General features: G+C 35.9%; 1 protein-coding gene, 1 long non-coding RNA gene and 1 pseudogene across 4 annotated transcripts in view; 2 read left to right on the forward strand and 1 right to left on the reverse strand.

Annotated features, from left to right (window-relative positions):
• The window catches only part of UBR5 (ubiquitin protein ligase E3 component n-recognin 5), a 126,890-nt gene extending 119,768 nt beyond the window's left edge, over positions 1–7,122 (forward strand). For all 3 annotated transcript variants that reach the window (XM_045561919.1, XM_045561920.1, XM_045561921.1), the window contains 4 exons: positions 166–279; positions 1,723–1,867; positions 3,461–3,546; positions 6,499–7,122. In XM_045561919.1, the coding sequence (XP_045417875.1) occupies positions 166–279; positions 1,723–1,867; positions 3,461–3,546; positions 6,499–6,711 (558 nt within the window). In that variant the 3' untranslated portion in view covers positions 6,712–7,122. The remainder of the gene's footprint in view (positions 1–165; positions 280–1,722; positions 1,868–3,460; positions 3,547–6,498) is intronic.
• A 531-nt stretch (positions 7,123–7,653) lies between these two features.
• On the reverse strand, positions 7,654–13,588 carry LOC123645238. The gene is made up of 2 exons (XR_006737456.1): positions 13,417–13,588; positions 7,654–8,241 (listed from the first exon to the last, which is right to left on the reverse strand). It is a non-coding gene; the product is annotated as an uncharacterized LOC123645238 (long non-coding RNA).
• A 2,376-nt stretch (positions 13,589–15,964) lies between these two features.
• On the forward strand, positions 15,965–17,026 carry LOC123645239 (annotated as a pseudogene).
• Positions 17,027–19,164: the final 2,138 nt, after the last annotated feature.

Below are 19,164 nucleotides of genomic sequence, written 5' to 3' on the forward strand. Positions count from 1 at the left end.
ATGCAGAAGGGCTTTTTGTTTGGTCTAAAATATTTGCATTTCTTAGATGTTTGTCATATAAAAAATTGTCTTTATATTTTAAAATTTTAGGAAATAGTTTTATGAACTGTTAACTTACTACTTTGACAAAATTGCCTTTAAATAACATTGCTAAATTTTTCACAGGTTGAACTCATTCCTAATGGTGTAAATATACCAGTCACTCCCCAGAATGTATATGAGTATGTGCGAAAATATGCAGAACACAGAATGTTAGTGGTTGCAGAACAGCCATTACATGTAAGTGTTTTCTAGAAGATGTTATGTGATCTGATGAGGCTGTTTGTGTCTTCATATGTGGTAAACTATTTCAGTGTATTCACCTTGTTTATAAAAGGCCAAATTTTTCAAACTAAAATGAATTTATTTACCATGTAAACTATATCTTAAGTTTCAGAATCCAAACCAAGTACTCATTTACTTTTGGTTAAAACTACTTGGTAAAACCATGTAATCATCAGAAAGTAGCTTTGATAAACAAACTTTGTAAAGGGTGCTTGTGGGACCAAAACGACTATAATTTTAGGTTCCTACCACTACCCATACTTTGGCTGCTAGAGGGTACTCACATGACTCAGAGGCAGTTGTACTTACAGTTAATGATTATAGTGATAGGACCCACAGCAAGATCAGCCAGGGAAAAAGATACGTTGGGCAGAGTCTGGAGGAATCCATGTACAGGCTTCTAAGGTTATCTCTCCACCAGTGAAATGCAGCAATATGGCCAGGTGCTGTGGCTCACGTTTGTAATCCTAGTACTCTGAGAGGCCAATTTGGGAGGATTACTTGAAGTCAGGAGTTTGATACCAGCCTGAGCAAGAGCGAGACCGTGTCTCTACCCAAAATAGAAAAAATTAGCAAGGTGTGGTGGAGTGCACCTGTAGTCCCAGGTACTTGGGAGGCTGAGGCAGGAGGATCACTTGAGCCCAGCCAGGAATTTGAGGTTGCAGTGAGCTACAGTGACACCACTGTACTCTACCCAGGGTGACAGAATCAGACTCTGTCTCCAAAGAAAAAAGAAGTGTAGCAACACAGTGTGCATTGTTTGTGCTTGGGGAAGCCCACTTCAGAGGTCAGAGTTTTTATTGGAGGCCAGTTGTGTAGGCACTTTCTACTTTTCTTTCTGCACAACCAGCTATGATTACTGAAATTCCAGACTTCCAGAGGAAAGTGCCTGCTTGTCTTGAATCACATTGTATAAAAAGTCTAGGCAGTCTGGTACAGCAGGGTTCACTGCCCCAGGCATTAAAAACAGCCTTATCAATTAGTAATGTAGGGAACATTCCAAAAACCAAGTTCTCAGCCACAAGCCAAGGGCCAGCCCTGCAATCACATCCTTCTAAAGAGTAATATCAGACCTGCTATGTTAACTTTTTCCTCGTTTGTTTTTAACATAATTTTAAAAATTTCAGTTAGCTACTAATATATAATAATACTTCACTTTTGAACCTGTAGCCTATTCAGTATGTTTTTTTCCCCCACCCTCTGCCTTTCTTTCTTTTGAATCTATTAATAAGAAATTCAAAATACAGAAATTTTTTTGCTCTCTGGTTTAAAATGGGAACTAACATTCTTAAAGAAGACTGTTAAACTTTACATATAGGGATTTAACAATATAAATAAATGCTACATGGAAAATGAAGTACTGATTGCAATAAAAAGATAATTTTTGAAATTCTCTAGGCAATGAGGAAAGGTCTACTAGATGTGCTTCCAAAAAATTCATTAGAAGATTTAACAGCAGAAGATTTTAGGCTTTTGGTAAATGGCTGTGGTGAAGTTAATGTGCAAATGCTGATCAGTTTTACCTCTTTCAATGATGAATCAGGTAGGACATTTTAAAAAATGTTTACTTAAGGAATAAACTAGATAGTTTGGTCAGTCAACATTTTCTGAGTTTCTGGTTCTTAGATTGATTTACAGGGCTTGGGAAATGTTGGCATTAAAATTTTTTTTACATTATGTTTAAACATATGGTTGTACTAAATATTTTGATGGCTTAGCTTTAAGTTACTAATTCTTTTACTGCTTAATTTTTCTATATTTTATATCTATATTTTAAAAAATATATGGTTTAGTATGAATACAAATAAAAAATTTCTGTGGTAAGCAAAACTGTGTAAAGGATTTGTATATACTAATTAAGAAAAAAAATCCATGTGAACTGCTCTACGGGCCCTCCTTTTTGATTCATGTTGCTTAGACTCCCTAATGAAAGAATTTGATTACATGATGTTTGCTTTTTAGAGCTGGACCCAGATCACACTTATGAAAACATAACAGCACACAAACACATGGAGAATCTAGGAAGAATAAAGAGTGGTAGTAATGGCTGGGCGCGGTGGCTCACGCCTGTAATCCTAGCACTCTGGGAGGCCGAGGCGGGTGGATTGCTCGAGGTCAGGAGTTCGAGACCAGCCTGAGCAACAGCGAGACCCCGTCTCTACTAAAAATAGAAAGAAATTATCTAGCCAACTAAAATATATATAGAAAAAATTAGCCGGGCATGGTGGCGCATGCCTGTAGTCCCAGCTACTCGGGAGGCTGAGGCAATAGGATCGCTTAAGCCAAGGAGGTTGAGGTTGCTGTGAGCTAGGCTGACGGCCACGGCACTCACTCTAGCCAGGGCAACAAAGCGACACTCTTAATCCTCTTAGAATAACCTTTATTGTACAATAGAACATTGGAAGCTCCAAGAAGTTCACTGTAAAAAGATTATATCTATAGTGCAAGATTATTATGTACATAAAGGTACCAATTTTTTCCCCTTTATTCTTCCTATTTTGCAAGAAGCTTCAGCCAAATTATAGTAAGTTAAATTTGGATAAATGTTGTTTTTTCTTTGTCCTGGCAATATTTAAGTTGCTGTATAATAGTTATTGTGCTGCTTTTTAATTTAGTTTTCAAAAATGAGATGAGAATTTATCTGTAAACCACAAATTTAGGAGGGAAAACAAAATATCCAAAGAAACTGCATAAGACTTTGCCACTTCAAGTATGATCCTCAGATCAGCAGCATAGGCATCATCTGGAAGCTTTTAAGAAATAACATCTCTGGTGTTCCCTTCCTCCAGCCCCAAAGACCCAGTGAATGAATGAGAATCTGCATTAAAGATCCCCATGTAATTTATCAACTCATTAAAGTTTGAGAAATACTAGCTTGAGGTCATGAGACGAATTATGGTTTACAGATTGGATTAAAGTCATTGTGATTATCAATTCTGAGGCTAGTGGTTCATTTTTCTTATTTTGGTCATCTTGAGTCAGGATGAACTATAGAGGTTTTACATTTTTCAAATGGTCTTTATTTCCTGTATTAAGAATTGGAATCTCCCAATCTTAAATAACATTTTAATTAGCAATATTTTAAAGATATAACAACTGATACAGTACTGTCTATTGAGTTTACGTTCTTTCTTAGGAGAAAATGCCGAGAAGCTCTTGCAGTTCAAACGCTGGTTCTGGTCAATAGTAGAGAAGATGAGCATGACAGAACGACAAGATCTTGTAAGTTAAACTTGTAGAAGGAAATACAAAATTTTAAAATACTGTGCCTTTTAAGTTTGTAGTCTTAGTCATTTTAACTTCAGAAATAAATATTCAGAAGTAAAAGGTAGTTTTTGTTTTTGTATTCTGTAATAGAATTACTAAAGCTCCAAGCAAAGTGAAGTGCATTTAACTATTAATATTCTGTCCATAGTCCCATAAGATGATACCAACTTATTGTTGCAATATAGTTTTTTTTGTTTCCCCATTATAGTGCTTACATGTGCTGCTCCCTATATGTATCTTTAATCCTTTTGACTAGTGGCAAGTGACAAGTGGCAAGCGTTGGCAAAATTTCAGAAAAGTCTTTTGATAATCTGTTTACTAGGAAGAGAGTAGTTTAATTGTGATACATGGGTATTAAATTCTACTTATTATTAGCACAGAGCTCCAACCAACTTAGAATTGTAAATTAGATAATAGCAGCTTTGGTCTTGGAAAGTCTACCAAGTCAGTGAACCTTTGTCCACCCTCAAGTATACCTATAACCAAATCAATCTGCCCATTAATCTTAAAAGGTAGTCTTCTCCAGACTTTCTTGTAGAAATCTGAAGGACATTCCTTATCCAGAAAACCCTAGAAATATTTTCTATACTCATTCCTCATGGTTCTCTTGGACATTGCCCCTGCCTAACCAGCCTTAGTTCTTAGTAATCTAAACCAGACCACTCATGGAATATTTAAAAATAACTCAATTTCTAGATATATCCATTTTATTCAAATGATGGGAAATGGTTACTTGTACAGGAAAAGAACAAAACTTGTAGATTCCCATTTACTTTCATTCAAGCAGAAGCTTATTTTGGGGGTGGAGAAGGGAAGGAGGGGAATTCTTGCTTTTAGTACTCCTGAATCTTTACATGGCTCTAAGAGCCTTCTGATGTTTCTCTACTGTGGTGAGACAGGTTGTTCAGCAGTCCTAGCTGCCACCTGATTCTGTTCTTGGCTTTTAGCCATCAGGGTAATTTTGACCTACATTGTTCCCCAGGTAGTTTTGATATAATTGGTCAGTATTTAACTTTCCCACTCTTGCTTTCTAAAGTCCCTGTCAGTACTAATACCATATCTGTCCCTGTTGGTTTAAGGATCACTCAAATAGTTTGTTTGGGTTCTACCACCCACCTGTAGTCAGTCTTTGGATTCAGGGCACCTTGTTGCCCTAAGAACAAGGCCCATATCAATTCTGTAATAACCACCAAATTCAGAAGTAGAATGATTTGCTATCTGAGGTCTAAGTTTTAGAACTACTTTAATCTATTCCCTAGTTTTAATTTTCTGTTTTTAAACCATATCCTCAGTTCAGTTTAGCCAAGTTAAATCTCACTACTGTTTTTGCCTTCTACTAAAAGAAAAATTTGCTAACTACTCAAATCTTAGTAAAAAGAAAATCTACTTCTGTAAGGACCTCAGAATTTCCTATCAACAGCTTTATTTTGTGAGCTTCACTCCTTAAAGTCTTGAAAATCTATTCTTAGGGCTTTAGCATTATATCAAGGTGTCTCCCCCTATCCCCCTTACCCTTCTTCTCTTTGGGGAGGTCATCCTTCACATATTGTTGGTTTTACTCTGATGTGTCTGAGGGAGGGAGAAGCTGAAAGACGTAAGAATAGCGTTTCCTAAACAGTTTTCCCATGAATTATTAGTCCTGCAAATTATAAGATTTCTGGGGTTATTGAGTAAGACCTACATAGTTTAATTTACTCTTGGAGAGTCATAGTTCACTAGTAAAAGTTCTGAGAAGTCCTCTAGTATTTCTCTTACTCCAGCTTCTTAGAGGTCCAGTGATGTAGTTCATCTATCCTGGTTAACCACATTTCATTCTCAAAGAAACACTTTACATTTAAGAATGAGTGGATTGGACCAGCTTCATCTCTGGAGTACCTTCCAATACTTTTATGTTTCTTTTCAGATTTTGTAGATCCTGATACTTAGGAGAGTTGTTTTTTATTTTTTTCTATCACTTTCTGTAGAATTCTAGATAAGGTTATTCATACATCTGTGCTTTAGGAAATAACAAATTAGTTCCTTTAGGTTTCCTAGGCATTCTGGGAAATTGGATGTACTTCACTGTTTAGTTGTGCACTGTAAATGCATTAGATTTAAAAAGCTTTTCCATGAGAGAGACACTGTCTTACTCTGACTGAAAAATGGTACATATGTATGAATTGATGAGGAATTAACGTTATGTGTTCAGAGAAATAAGTGTTTCAGGGAAGCATATCCTTGGTTATTACATCTAGGTTAAAAAGTAAAGCAGAAGTTAACATTTATTGAGCATCATTTACTTAACACTGTGTTGCACAAAACCTTATTATGGCTGTATAGTAAAACTCAGTGGCAGTATGGTTTATTGCATGGATTTTGATGTACAGATGTTCCCCAGCACCTAGTTACTATAAAATTATTCTGTATCATAAGGTAGCACTGATAATACTGCATTATTTTTGCTAGTAGATAAAATGCAAAATACTTTTTAAGATAACCTGTGTGAGTTTTTAACCTAGGACCCTATTTTTTGTTTGGAGGCCTTGTGCCTCTTTTCCCGCTAACGGATACTCATGGAATTTAGCTACAGGAAAGGCCCTTAGAAACCATTTAGTCCAGTAGCCTCATGTTACAGATGCGAAAACTGAGGCCCTGAGATAGAAAGTCACTTTTTTACCTTGTGACACCTTTTCCCTCTTCTAACTCTAAATATACTCCCTTTTTTAAAAAACACTTTATTGAGGTATGAGTGATCCCTTTCCTTTATAGTACAAGAAAATGCATTTAAAACCCAATTCAAAATAATACCCTCCCTACCTCCCATAAGTTTTAACATCAGAATGGGACTCTGTGTATATATTGCCAGAATTAAAAATTGAATATTAATGTGTTAAAAGCCAAAATTTTAATTATTATATTCCCATTTAGGTTTACTTTTGGACATCAAGCCCATCATTACCAGCCAGTGAAGAAGGATTTCAGCCTATGCCCTCAATCACAATAAGACCACCAGATGACCAACATCTTCCTACTGCAAATACTTGCATTTCTCGACTTTATGTCCCACTCTATTCCTCTAAACAGATTCTCAAACAGAAATTGCTACTCGCCATTAAGACCAAGAATTTTGGTTTTGTGTAGAGTATAAAAAGTGTGTATTGCTGTGTAATATTAATAGCTAATTTTGTAGATTTTTTCCATTTGTCTATAAAAGTTTATGGAAGTTAATGCTGTCATATCCCCCTGGTGGTACCTTAAAGAGGTTAAATGCAAACATTCCTTTCTGAGTTTGTAGCTTAAAGGCCTAAGGAGCACTAGCAACATTTGGCTATAATGGTTTGCTAGGCAACAACTTCTGGGTCTAACCCCAGCCAAAGATGACAGCAGAACAACATAATTTACACTGTGATTTATCTTTTTGCTGAGGGGAAAAAAATGTAAAATGTTCTGAAAATTCACTGCTGCCTTTCTGGAAAGTGTTTCAGCAAAGGTTCTTGTATAGAGGGAATAGGGAATTTCAAAATAAAAAATTAAGTATGTTCTGTGTTTTAACTTTTTTTATGGTGTTTAATTTGTGGTTGGCTGCAATTGTGTATCATGTATATGGAACTTGTAAAAAGTTCTTGACATTCAGATCTTAGAGATGAAATCACTTTTACCTATAAAACCACTTTTATTGCAGTTTATTAGACTGCATTGAGCTCTAGGATATTAAATGATATCACTAATATTTTGCATGTAATTTGTTCATTTGCGTGAGGGCACTTTTTTTGTACATACGATGGGGCCAATGCACAATACTTTATCACAATCAACTTTTCTTTGTATTCCTATGAGCAGTCAGGAGGTTACTGCACTTCAGTTCTAACTAGACATTTGTACTAAGGTATTTCAGTTATGTAAACTCAGCCTGGGCACTTTCTGATAACTGTAAAATGTTTTATAAGATCATGATTATTGAAGATACATTTTGGAAAATTTTAAATGTTCGTGAGCAGCTTAACTACTTTTGTATCTAGCCTTTTTTAAGTATCTTGTTACATTTACTTTTTTAAATAAAGAAATTACAGAGGAAATGTCAAGTAATACTGAAGAAACAATAGTTTTTATTTATGTAGTTGTACATTTTTAAACTAAGGGAAATATACTGACATGGTTATGTGCATAAAAATTTTGATTTAAAGAACTGAAAGTTTATATACACATGGACTATAAGAAACAGAAGAAAATAGTCCACATTTTACAGTTAGCAGAGAATCCTGAATGGCACTGGCCAGGCCACCTTATCTTTTTACAAATGAGGGAAGTGAAGTGTGACCCTTACTTGGCATAGGAAGTTAACTTATACTTAATAACTAAGTGACAGGTCCTTTTTTAATGACCCATCAATTATGTAGCTAAGATCAATATCTCTAAATTCTTGTGGTCTTAGTAGCTTTATTCAATGGCATAATAAGGAATGCTGTTTTCTTCAGTAAGTCTTCAATAAAGTGACTTAAACTAGTTACTTTACATATTAAAAATGAGAGAAATTCTCTGGAATCTCTTACCTTTCAGTTCCTTTATAGGACTTCTGGCCTTGGATAGTTTTCATGTTCAAAGGCACTATGCTTTCATTATATAACTTCCTTTGAAAGACGGAACCACATGATATTCTCAGCCCTGTTGATACTAAAAATATTTAAAACTGAGTGATAGTGAAACTCATTGTATTAAAACTTATATAACACGCTGTATTAGATGTGTATAAATTAGCCAAAGGTTATCTTACAAAATGAGACATTGGTTTTTATGTCTAAATGCTATTTCTGAATAAATGAAATAGTAATTAGATTAACAGCTGATTAGCAATGTGTTTGAAAGATATAAAATTTATATATGACCATAACTTCTGTATGCACATGATGGGATTGATAAAATATTAAATGAGAACAAACTAGATATGATTAGGACATTTGAAACCCTAATTGTGAATTTATTTTTAATAGTTATTGAAAGAATGAAAATAACTTAATGCACAATGTCTTAAGTCTTCCTAAATCAAGATTTTGGTTAAAATGCTTTCAGTAATATTAAACGCAGAGTGAGTCCTTTTTTTTTTTTTTTTTTTTTTTCCTTTTAAAGTAAAGCATAAAACGGTTCTAAATGTAAAATAAAGTCATGTAAAATAAAGTTCTCTTTTGGTCTTGTTTAGTGATTAAATCCAACAGAACTGAAAACAAATTTAAGAAGAGAAGACCAAGAATGAACTTTACTGAGGGTTTTCAAAGTTTTGTTAACTTTTTTTTCCTAAATCACTTGAATTGTAAGACTACCCAATATAATAGCTTACGGGGGCAGACTTGAGAGGGTCTTTTAAAAGAATAATTTCAATATTTAGTACTTGCCCCCCCCAAAACATTCCTCCCATAAAGATTATTTTTACGTGTTTAAGGTAGTCAGCAATTTCTAGGTTTAAACTCAAAATGAGATATTTCCTTGAGGCAGCAGTTCTCTCGTTTCTTGTATATATACAGTTCACTCGTGGAGTTTGTTAATTCAGATTCTTAAGGATTGTTCATCCTCTTAACCCCTTTTCTGATTCAGTAAGTCTTTGGTGGAGGCCAGAAATCTTTGTTCTTATCAGAGCATCTCAGGTGATTCTGAAACAGTGTCCAAAAGAGAATTCCTTTTTATTTAGGAATGTAATTCTCCCTGCTGGAAAGCTCCTGAGAGCCAAACCTTTCCAACTTAACAATATATGGAAAACTACATCTGTTGAAAATCTAGTTCCAGATTGGGTTCTTCCTCCTGATAAGGGGCTGGTTGGAAGCACCTTCAGTAGACTGTGTCTGGGTAGTGATTGAAGATATTTTTCATGTTTATATCATTAGAAGTATAATGTATATAGGCAATGTTTATATCATTAAAAGTATAATGTATGTAGGCATGAACAAAGATTAATTCTTTAAACACCATTCCATCTGTGTTAAAAATATTTAAAATGTGACTTATTTATAAGGAAAGTATCTTCTGTTACCTCTCAAAATTCAAAAAAACATTAGATTATTGGCTGCAAAATGAAGTTTCTCTTCATTAGTAACTTATTGAGTACTTATTATGTGCCATGCACTTTATAAACTGCTGTACATGTATTATTTTATCTTATCAGATAGGGACTATCACCGTCCTCACTGACAAAAAACTGAGTCACAGGGTAAAGAGCTTGTTCAAGGTTACACGGCTAGTTAGTGCTGAAGTGAGTTACATCTCCAAGCATTCTGGAGCTTGCATTACTAAACATGGGGCTATACTATTTTAAGAAAGGTATGATTGATTAGAAGTGAGTTGGTCATAGAATAATGAAGTATTCCAATAAAAGTCCTGGCTACATTATTATGAAAAGGTAGTAATTCATATATTTTTGCCAAAGATTTCTAAAAACTTTTCCTTCATAATTTTTCCTAAGGACAATACTTAGTAATCTGAAGATATGGGAATTGTCTAAAATCAACCATGGTACCTGCCTTTAAGTCCAAATGTTTTTAAAATGAAAAGCACCGTATATAATGAAAAACTTGACTTTTTGTTCTTAGGGTTTCTCATAAGGTATAAAGAGCTGCTTGCTCTAAAAGAGCAAATATTGTCTTTCATAGGTAAAATAACTCAATTTCCTTAATCTTTTTCAGAAGGTGTCTGATTATTTGTATTAATAGTTGCTGAACTCTAAATCAGTTTGCATTGTTACATGGTAACTTTGGTACAAGTTGGATCTCTTCAGGAAAAACATTATCAGGCCATGTATTTGTATTTGAAATACTTTCTTCAATGGGGAAAGCTGAAAACTGGCTACTTATGATGTTTAAATGCATTATCATTCTCTCATAAGAATATGGTTCTGGTTAGATGTGTTTTGAGTATTATGAGTTAGCCCTAAGAAAGTATAAACAAAGTGCCTCATGCTCCCAGATAGCCAATTACATTAAAATTTTTGTTTTGTCTAATGAAATCTTAGGCCTGGTTATGACCTACAGAAATGAAAGGTTTATGTGATGATCACCTTTAATGTATTCATTTAGTAACTTTAAGGAATACCTAGATTTGTGTTGTTTCCTTAAAAAATTCTGCCTACATAAAAAACAGATCATAGTAGTCCCCTCAGCTACCAAGAAATGAATTATAGTAGAAAGGAGTGAATGAAGATAAAGCAGTTAGCCTCAAAATACAGACACTGAAGTCCAAGTACAATAATTAAAGTAGAGGCTTTGATCCTAGAGTGTTTGATCAAGTTCCTGCACAGGCTAGAAGTTACAAAATTAAGATAAAGGAAACTAGAAAACATTCAAAAAACACAACAGAATGGAGCCATTTAAAAAGATATATCCAAAATTGATAAGTTTAGGATGTTAAATGAAATTCTATAACCTGAGATACAGGGCCTTGAACAAAGTAAGCAGGTATTTGTAGGATGGAAGAATTTATTCCGTAAAGGTGTCAAATATATGGAACTACTACATTATTATTTTCAATAAATGTAGTAGAGCACTATAGATAGAGAAAGCCATGGTCCTTGACTTAGATGAGAGGTAATGCAATTTTTCTTGATCACACGAACTTTTTGGAAGCATCCTTAAAGACAGCAAGGCATACTGATTGTCTTATTTTTAAAATAAAACTTTAGTAGAACTATCTTGGAATATTTAAATAAGAGGAAATAACTTGCCAAAATTAAGGTATAGCCAGTGATTTGAGGAAGTGAAAGAGGAGAACCAGGATTTTCATCCAATTTTTTGTCATTCTGCACTTTTTCCCATACTGCTATGCCCTAGACCTCTCACCTAAAGAGTAACAAGGGACTGGCAGCCCCTGCCTTCCCACAGCCATGACTTTACCTTAAAATCTTCAGAGCATAGGCCCAATTCCCACTGCCCTTGGTCCATGTACTGCCTGAAATGCATTTATTTGCTTTCTAATGTCTCCTAGTGACCCTCCACAAGAACACAGGCCATCAGAAACTCTATCCTTGTTCACTTCTCAAGTCCAGTGCATAGAACACTGGTTCAAAAATCATTTACAAATCAATAAATTATTAATAGTTACTAAGTTGGAAATGGAATTATTTTCAATTTCTTCTTACCTCCACATTCAAATTAACCATCAAACCCCATCTTAAACTAAATCCTTGTATTTCGAATTCATCTACTTCTATCCACATCTAATATCATTACCTAACATTAAGTCACCACCATCTTACCTAGATTACTTCAACAGCCTACTAATTGATTTGTTTATTTTGCTCCCTTCAATATGCAGAGGCAGAACAATCTTTCTAAAATGCATATTAATCATATCACCTGTTTAAAATATACTGACTTTCCACAGCCATGTAAGATGAAGTTCAAACTTCTTAACATATGAGGCCCTTCATGATTGGAATCCTGCTTTACAACCTTATCTTTACTTGCTCCCTTGTTGTACTGAAAGACTTGCAGTCCCTTAGTGGGTTGCACCTTCTGTCACCTCGGGGCCTGTATACATACTGGTTCCTCTGACCTCTCTCTATGGCCCCTCATCTTGGAATTGTTAATTCCTATTCAGAATCCAGTTTAGCCACCTCCCCAAGCAGCTGTTCCTGACCTGCCCTCCATCCTGTACCTGAACAAAGATGGTTTAGATACTATTCCTTTGTACTCCCTCAGAACATATTTGCTTCCCCCTCCTAGTCTTTAAGTTCCTCACATGTAAGAACTGTGCCTCACTTACCTTTCCCTCTCCAGTGCCCAGTATAATGTTAATAATTATTGAATGAATGAATTCAAGTGACCAACTCCAATCCAATTTAGGAACATGCTGTTGATTTTATCTCACTTGGAGTTCTGTACCTCTGAAATGTTATGTCTTACTATCCTACTCTGTGACCAAAACCTACTTAATGTCCTTGCAATGCTCTCACACTTACGAGTAAAAGACAGTGGTCTCACTTCCTTTCTTCTGCATTTATCTTAGATATGTTAGCAACTTACTCTGAAATAGGGAGAAAATGTTCTTTGTACTGTATTTGAAACATTTTTTTTAAAATCTGTATTGCTTGCTGGTTCTTTGAGAAAACTGCTTTACTTATTATGAATGTGAAGTATGGCTAAGTATGGCTTTGAGGTTGTCAGAGCTAGACAGATCTATGCCTGAGCCAGTCACTTATTAATCTCATTAACAGACACCCTCAATTGGATGTGTCAGCAGCATCATCTCAATGCAGCCCAAACTGAACTCATCATCTTCCTACCAAGATTTCATGGGTGAAAGGCACTGTTAATGGCCTAATCTCTCGATTAGAAACTTGCAGTCAGTTGAGTGCAGTGGCTCATGCCTGTAATCCTAGCACTCTGAGAGGCTGAGGCAGGAGGATAGTTTTAGCCCATGAGTTTGAGGTTGCAGTGAGCTGTGATGACGCCACTGCACTCTAGCCCAGACGACAGAGCAAGACTCTTGTCTCAACAAAAAAATACAATAAACTTACTGTCATCCTAGAATCCTCCCTCTACCATACTCTCCATTATCCAACCACTGATCAAGTCATCTTGAGTAAGTACATCTATTTAACTCACATGCATGTCTCTGCACAGTCTCTGCATTCCCCACTGCCACTGCCTTACTTTAAGCTAGCATTATCCTGCACCTGGCCTATTCCAATTAGCTCTAATCTCTCTGCCTCACCTTCTCCCACACTGTAGGGCTTCCTGAATGATAAATGAATGACTCATTAAATATAGGCCCATTTACTTTAGTAATTTTCAAACTAGGGTTCAGGATCTGACAATTTTCTACAAGGATTTTGATTCTTAATTCATATACAATATCTTGGATTACCTGTGTGACCATTTATGATGACACTGATTTGAAGCAATACACTAAAAGTTAAAAAGGCAAATTTAATATGTAAATCGTGCATTTGTTCCTCATGAAAGGCAACTGATAAGAAGTTGTTATGGAAAAGCTGTCATCTGTTCCCCATGGCTGAAAAGCAAAAGAACATGCTTTGTTAATTGGTCACTACAAATTTCACGTTAATGCAATGTAGTTTCAACAAAGCAACATCGTCCATTGCTTAAGGTTGTAAATTTGAATTTTACCATTTCTATAGTCTTGATGTATTTAATTTATAAATTTATTTTTATTTCTTAGTTGTATAAAGCTTTAATAAGGAGTTTATAACTGGTCTTACGTTTGTACATGCTTAAGTAACAATACATACATAGTTTAAGTCAATACCAAAGTAGCTGTGAAAACATTTTTCTTTAAAAGAGGTTGAGACACCAAGTTTGAGAAATGAGGATTTACCCATTGAATGGTACACAGTAAGCCAGCAGTAGCTTGAAATTCTATATTTTCTGTAGAATAGGCTAGATTACCTTGTTAGGTAATTACCACACAAATCTCTGTAAGTAGGACGGAGGCTGATCCAGTTCCTTTGGCTGCATAACATGTTATACCAAAACTTGGTGGCTTAAAACAACCATTTACTATGTTCATGGATTCTGTGGGTTAGGAATTTGGACAGGACACAGGATGGCTTGTTTCTGCTCTGTAATGTCTGGGGTTTCAACTGGAAGACGTGATGGCTAGGAGTTGGAATCCTTGGAAGGCTTGTTCATCACACACATCTGGAAGTTGATGCTAGCTGTTGGCTGGTACTTCAGTTGCTTTCCATGTGAGCTTCCCATGTGGTCTGTGTGAGCTAGTTTTTGGCTTCCTCTAGCATGGTACCTACATTCCAAGGATAAGCTTCCCCAAAGAAAGAGAACCAGGCAAAAGTTGTCTATATTGTCCTTTATGAACTAGGTTTACAGGTTATATACAGTCATGCATCACTTAATGATGGGGATACATTCTGAGAAATGTGTCATTATGTGATTTCGTTGTGTGATCATAGAGTGTACTTACACAAACCTAGATGGTATAGCTTACTACACACCTAGGCTATGTGATATAGCCCGTTGCTCCTAGACTACAAACCTGTACAGCATGTTACTATACTGAACACTGTAGGCAACTGTAACACAATGGTTAAGTATTAATATTTGTGTATCTCAATATATCTAAACATAGAAAAGGTACAATAAAAATATGGTATAAAAAATAAAAAATGGTACATCTGTATAGGGTACTTACCCTGAATGGAGAGTACAGGACTGGAAGTTGCTTTAGGTAAGTGAGTGGTGAGTGAATGTGAAAGCCTTGGACATTACTGCACACTACTGTAGACTATAAACACTATATACCTAGGCTACACTAAATTTATAAAATATTGTTCTCTCTTCAATGAATTAACCTTCAAACTTTTTTATTTTATAAACTTAATTTTTTCTTAACTTTTTGACACTTTTCATAATAACACTTAGCTTAACACACAAACACCATGTACAGCTGTACAAAAATATTTTCTTTATATCCTTATTCTATAAGCTTAAATTTACTTAAAATGTTTTGTTAAAAACTAAGACACAAACACACACATTAGCCTAGGCCTACACAGGTTAGGATCATCATTATCACTGTCTTCCACCTCTACATCTTGTCCCACTGGATGGTCTTCAGGGGCAATAACATATATGAAGCTGTCATTTCCTATGATAATAATGCCTTCTGGAATACCTCCTGAAGAACCTGCTTGAGGCTATTATACAGTTAATTTTTTTGTTATATAAGTAGAAAAATTACACTCTAAAATAATAAAAACTAGTAAATACAAAAACTAGTAATCATTTATTATCGCTATTAAGTATTATGTACTATACATAATTGTATGTGCTATACTTTTATACAACTGGCAGCACAGGTTTGTTTATACTAGCAACACCACAAACACGTGAGTAATGCGTTGTTCTATGAGTGTGATGTTACTAGGTGATAGGAATTTTTCAGATCCATTTTAATCTTATGCATCCTATAATGCAGTCATCCAATGTTGACTGAAACGTCATTAGGTGGTGCATGACTGTATTCTATTTGTTAGAAGTTAATGATGACAACCCATATTCAAAGGGAAGAGTATTAGACTTCACCTTTTCAGGGGAGTTGTATCAAAGTTCTAGAACAGCATGTGGAATGAGAAATATTGCTGTGGCCATTTTTAGAAAATACAGTATGCCATAAAGGCTATATGAAGATGTAGCATCTTCTATTGCCAGAGATCTTTCAGTTACATATTTAATTTTTTATATTTGCTCTCCCAATAACTTTAAACATGGGGGTCAGGAGTGATGGTGCATGCCTATAGTCCCAGCTACCCAGGATGCTAAAGCCAAAGGATCGTTTGAGTCCAGGAGTTCCAAGCTCCAGTGAGTTATGATCGTGCCACTGCACTTCAGCCTGGGTGACAGAGTAAGACCTCATCTCAAAAACTAAAAAATCTTGAGGGAAAATAATATATACTGCCTACACTGTTCTAAGCATTGTAATGTGTATTTGCTATATTATTTAAGACTATTCAATTCTGCTACAGAAACTGAGAGAAACGAAGTATGGGAGCAAACAGCTTGTGAGACATGAGATTTATAATATGTTAAGTATAAAAAGTAAATTGAAGGCATGTTAAAGATAGAATGGAACATTTCTGTATTGGACATAGATAAATAATATGGGGTAAATGAGAGTGCCACTTATAGACAGGGCTGGAAGGACCAAATAAGTAAATTTAAATATTCATAAGATAAGGATTATGTCAATTCCAGATTGACAACTATGTTATCCCTAAATAAGCCATCAACTGATGAGATCCATTCTGGCCCCATTTGTGCTCTGCTTAAGAAGCACAGACAAAATCCATAGCTGCTCAGCACGCTAATTTATGGCAAGTTACAGCTGTGCTCAGATGCTTGCTTCTGCACCTCCCCAAAAGAGAAAGTGTTGGCTCCACCTTTTGTCTGCTGAGTGCTCTTGCTTATCCTCATCTATGATCCTCATAACTACACCACCAGTGAGGAAGGCTGATGTAGCAAAGACAGGACATGAATAGTAACATTAAGAATCAGACAGTGTGATACTTCCTCATACCCTATCCTGAATAGTCAACACCATTTCTTTCCCTTTGCTGTATGTTTTAAATTTATTTAATAGGGTACAGTTTGTATGCTTGTTCATTGCAGACTTGGTACCCCTTTTGTGAAGTGGCAGCTGAGGAGACTATGGCACTCTCCATGGCTGACAAAAAGCCCAAGGAAGGAGTCAAGACTGAGAACAACAATGATATTCATTTGAAGGTGGCAGGGAAGGATGCTTCTGTGGTACAGTCTAAGAAGCATACACCACTTAGTAACTAATGAAAGCCTATTGTGAATGATAGGGTTTGTCAATGAGGCCGATCAGAGTCCAGATTTCATGGGCAGATAATCAATGAATCAGACTCACCTGCACAGATGGAAATGGAGGCTGAATATACAATAATGTGTTCCAACAAAAGACAGGAGGTGTGTACTAAAAAAGAAACCTGTTACGGTATTCCAGAGCTCTGTTCCCACAGACCAAAAATGCATTCTCAATTAGAAAACTGTAATTTGGTTTCACCACATCCTGACTACTACAGTATAATTTTCTCTATCCTTTCATTTTCCCCTTTCCCATTACTTTATTGTATGTAACTGATGTATGTGCACAAGCATAATGCTTTTTTTAAAAAAAAATAAATGGACAATGGTATGTTTTGATCAACATCAAATGGAGATGGAATGGGAAAAAATACTGGTTCTGTAAAAATACCCCCTTCTCCATCAGTGGTGTGCTCAGTCAGCTCTTATTTTTATATTCCAGTAAGTTATTTTGCTTTCACTATTTTAACCAAAAAACAAACCTAAAAATCCTTCCTTACCTTGCTCAGTTGGAGAATTTTAATGTTTTTCATTTATCATCGTAAAGCCAAGGACAATATTGTAACTGTAACTTTTTTATGTCTTTAAATAGCGATAAATTGCTCTTAAAAAAAAGAATCCTAGTTTTTCAAGTCAAATGTCTTGTTTAAATAAACATCTTGTTTAAAATGAAAATAAATAAATAGATTTAATAAACTGGGTGATCAGGCATCAATTTGATCTTTTTGTTCCATGACCTGTGGGATGGCCTGACTAGTATCAATATGTGCAAAAAATTTCACTCAGCATCCGACCCCTAGTAGTTGCTTTAAGAAGAGCTAACTCTAGGCCTCTCATTATGGCAAGGGGTCCATTTGTCGTCTGTGGCGAACTCGTTCTGAAAATCTATTATCTTGCTCTGTAAACCTACCTTGCCCTTCCTCAATAAACTTCATTTCTCACTTGCCTTAAAAATCAAATTTAAAAAAAGCTAACTCTCTTCCTCTACCCTCTAGGGCAGATTTTAGAAAGACCTTTCAGTCATTCTCAAAGGTTACAGTAAAATTTCTATCCTACTTTACCATACTTCAGACGGTCACAAAACAGGTGTACGTTGTGCAAGTCATAGCAAGGTCCCCTCAGTATTTCAGCTTTAAGCTACTTAAACAAATCTCTTATTTTTGCTAGACCAAACTATTTTTTTCTTCCTGTTGTAGTTATCTTTAGACAGTTCCCCTGAGAGAAGGGTATGAGTAATTCAACCAAATCACTGTCACCCTCAGTAGCCATTGTCGACTGCCATTACACTCCCCAGGAGTCATGTGATGGCCTGGAAAAGGGCAGGTAGCAAGGCGACTCTGGCGTCTTCTACTTTTTAGCTGGATAACCTCAGTTGCTTTCCTAAAATTCAAGTTTCTTCATTTGTAATGTGAGGAAAATTGCTCCATCTACCTCACAGAGATATCCTGAAGATCAAATTAACTCACATAAGGTGCTTAGTATAGTGCTTGGCACTCTGTAAGAGTTCAATAAATATTACTAAAAGCTTAGTTTGTTGAAACAATTTCACAGAGGTTTCAAAATATTTTCCTGAATTTAGTAGTCTCTCCCTCCCCTCCTCACCCAAGCCCCATTCTCACACACACACACACACACACACACTTTTCCCTTAACCACTTCCTCTTTTCGGCTGCTTAAACACAAAACAAGCTAGCCTGTTTTCCTTGAAGAACGGGAATTGTTTAAAAAAAAAAAATTGTGCTCTCTTTGATTCTAACAGATGCTAATTGCTTCTGTAAATATGGTTTGCTGACCTAGCTTAAGTGGAGCTGAGACGGGATAGTCATAACAGGCCTTGCTGATAAAGGGCTGGAGAGTCCAGGGACCCTCCAACCAATTAACCAGATAAGAAGGGCAAGGTATAATCAGAAGCCTGTCACGCAACTTAAAAAAAAGAAACCAACCAACCAATCAGGAGCCAAGACAATCAGCCACTTTTGAAAGAGCAAATGAATTAAGGGAGGGAGGGGGGATCCATCGCCCCCTGCACATACTCTGCTAAAAAAAGATATAAAAGACATGCGACCCCGCTGCGCGGGGTCCCTGCCCATGGAAAGAGACCACCACTGCGTTGGTGCTCGGGGCTTGGACCCTAGCTCGAGCTAGTCAATAAAACTCCTTTGCCTTTTTGCAGCCTCAGTGACTCTGTCTTTCTGTTCCTGGGGCCGAGGGGAACCGGCTCTAACATCCTCAGTAATTTTTTTGGGTAGGC

Source organism: Lemur catta, chromosome 9 (assembly GCF_020740605.2).
Source record: "Lemur catta isolate mLemCat1 chromosome 9, mLemCat1.pri, whole genome shotgun sequence".
Lineage (NCBI taxonomy): Eukaryota > Metazoa > Chordata > Mammalia > Primates > Lemuridae > Lemur > Lemur catta.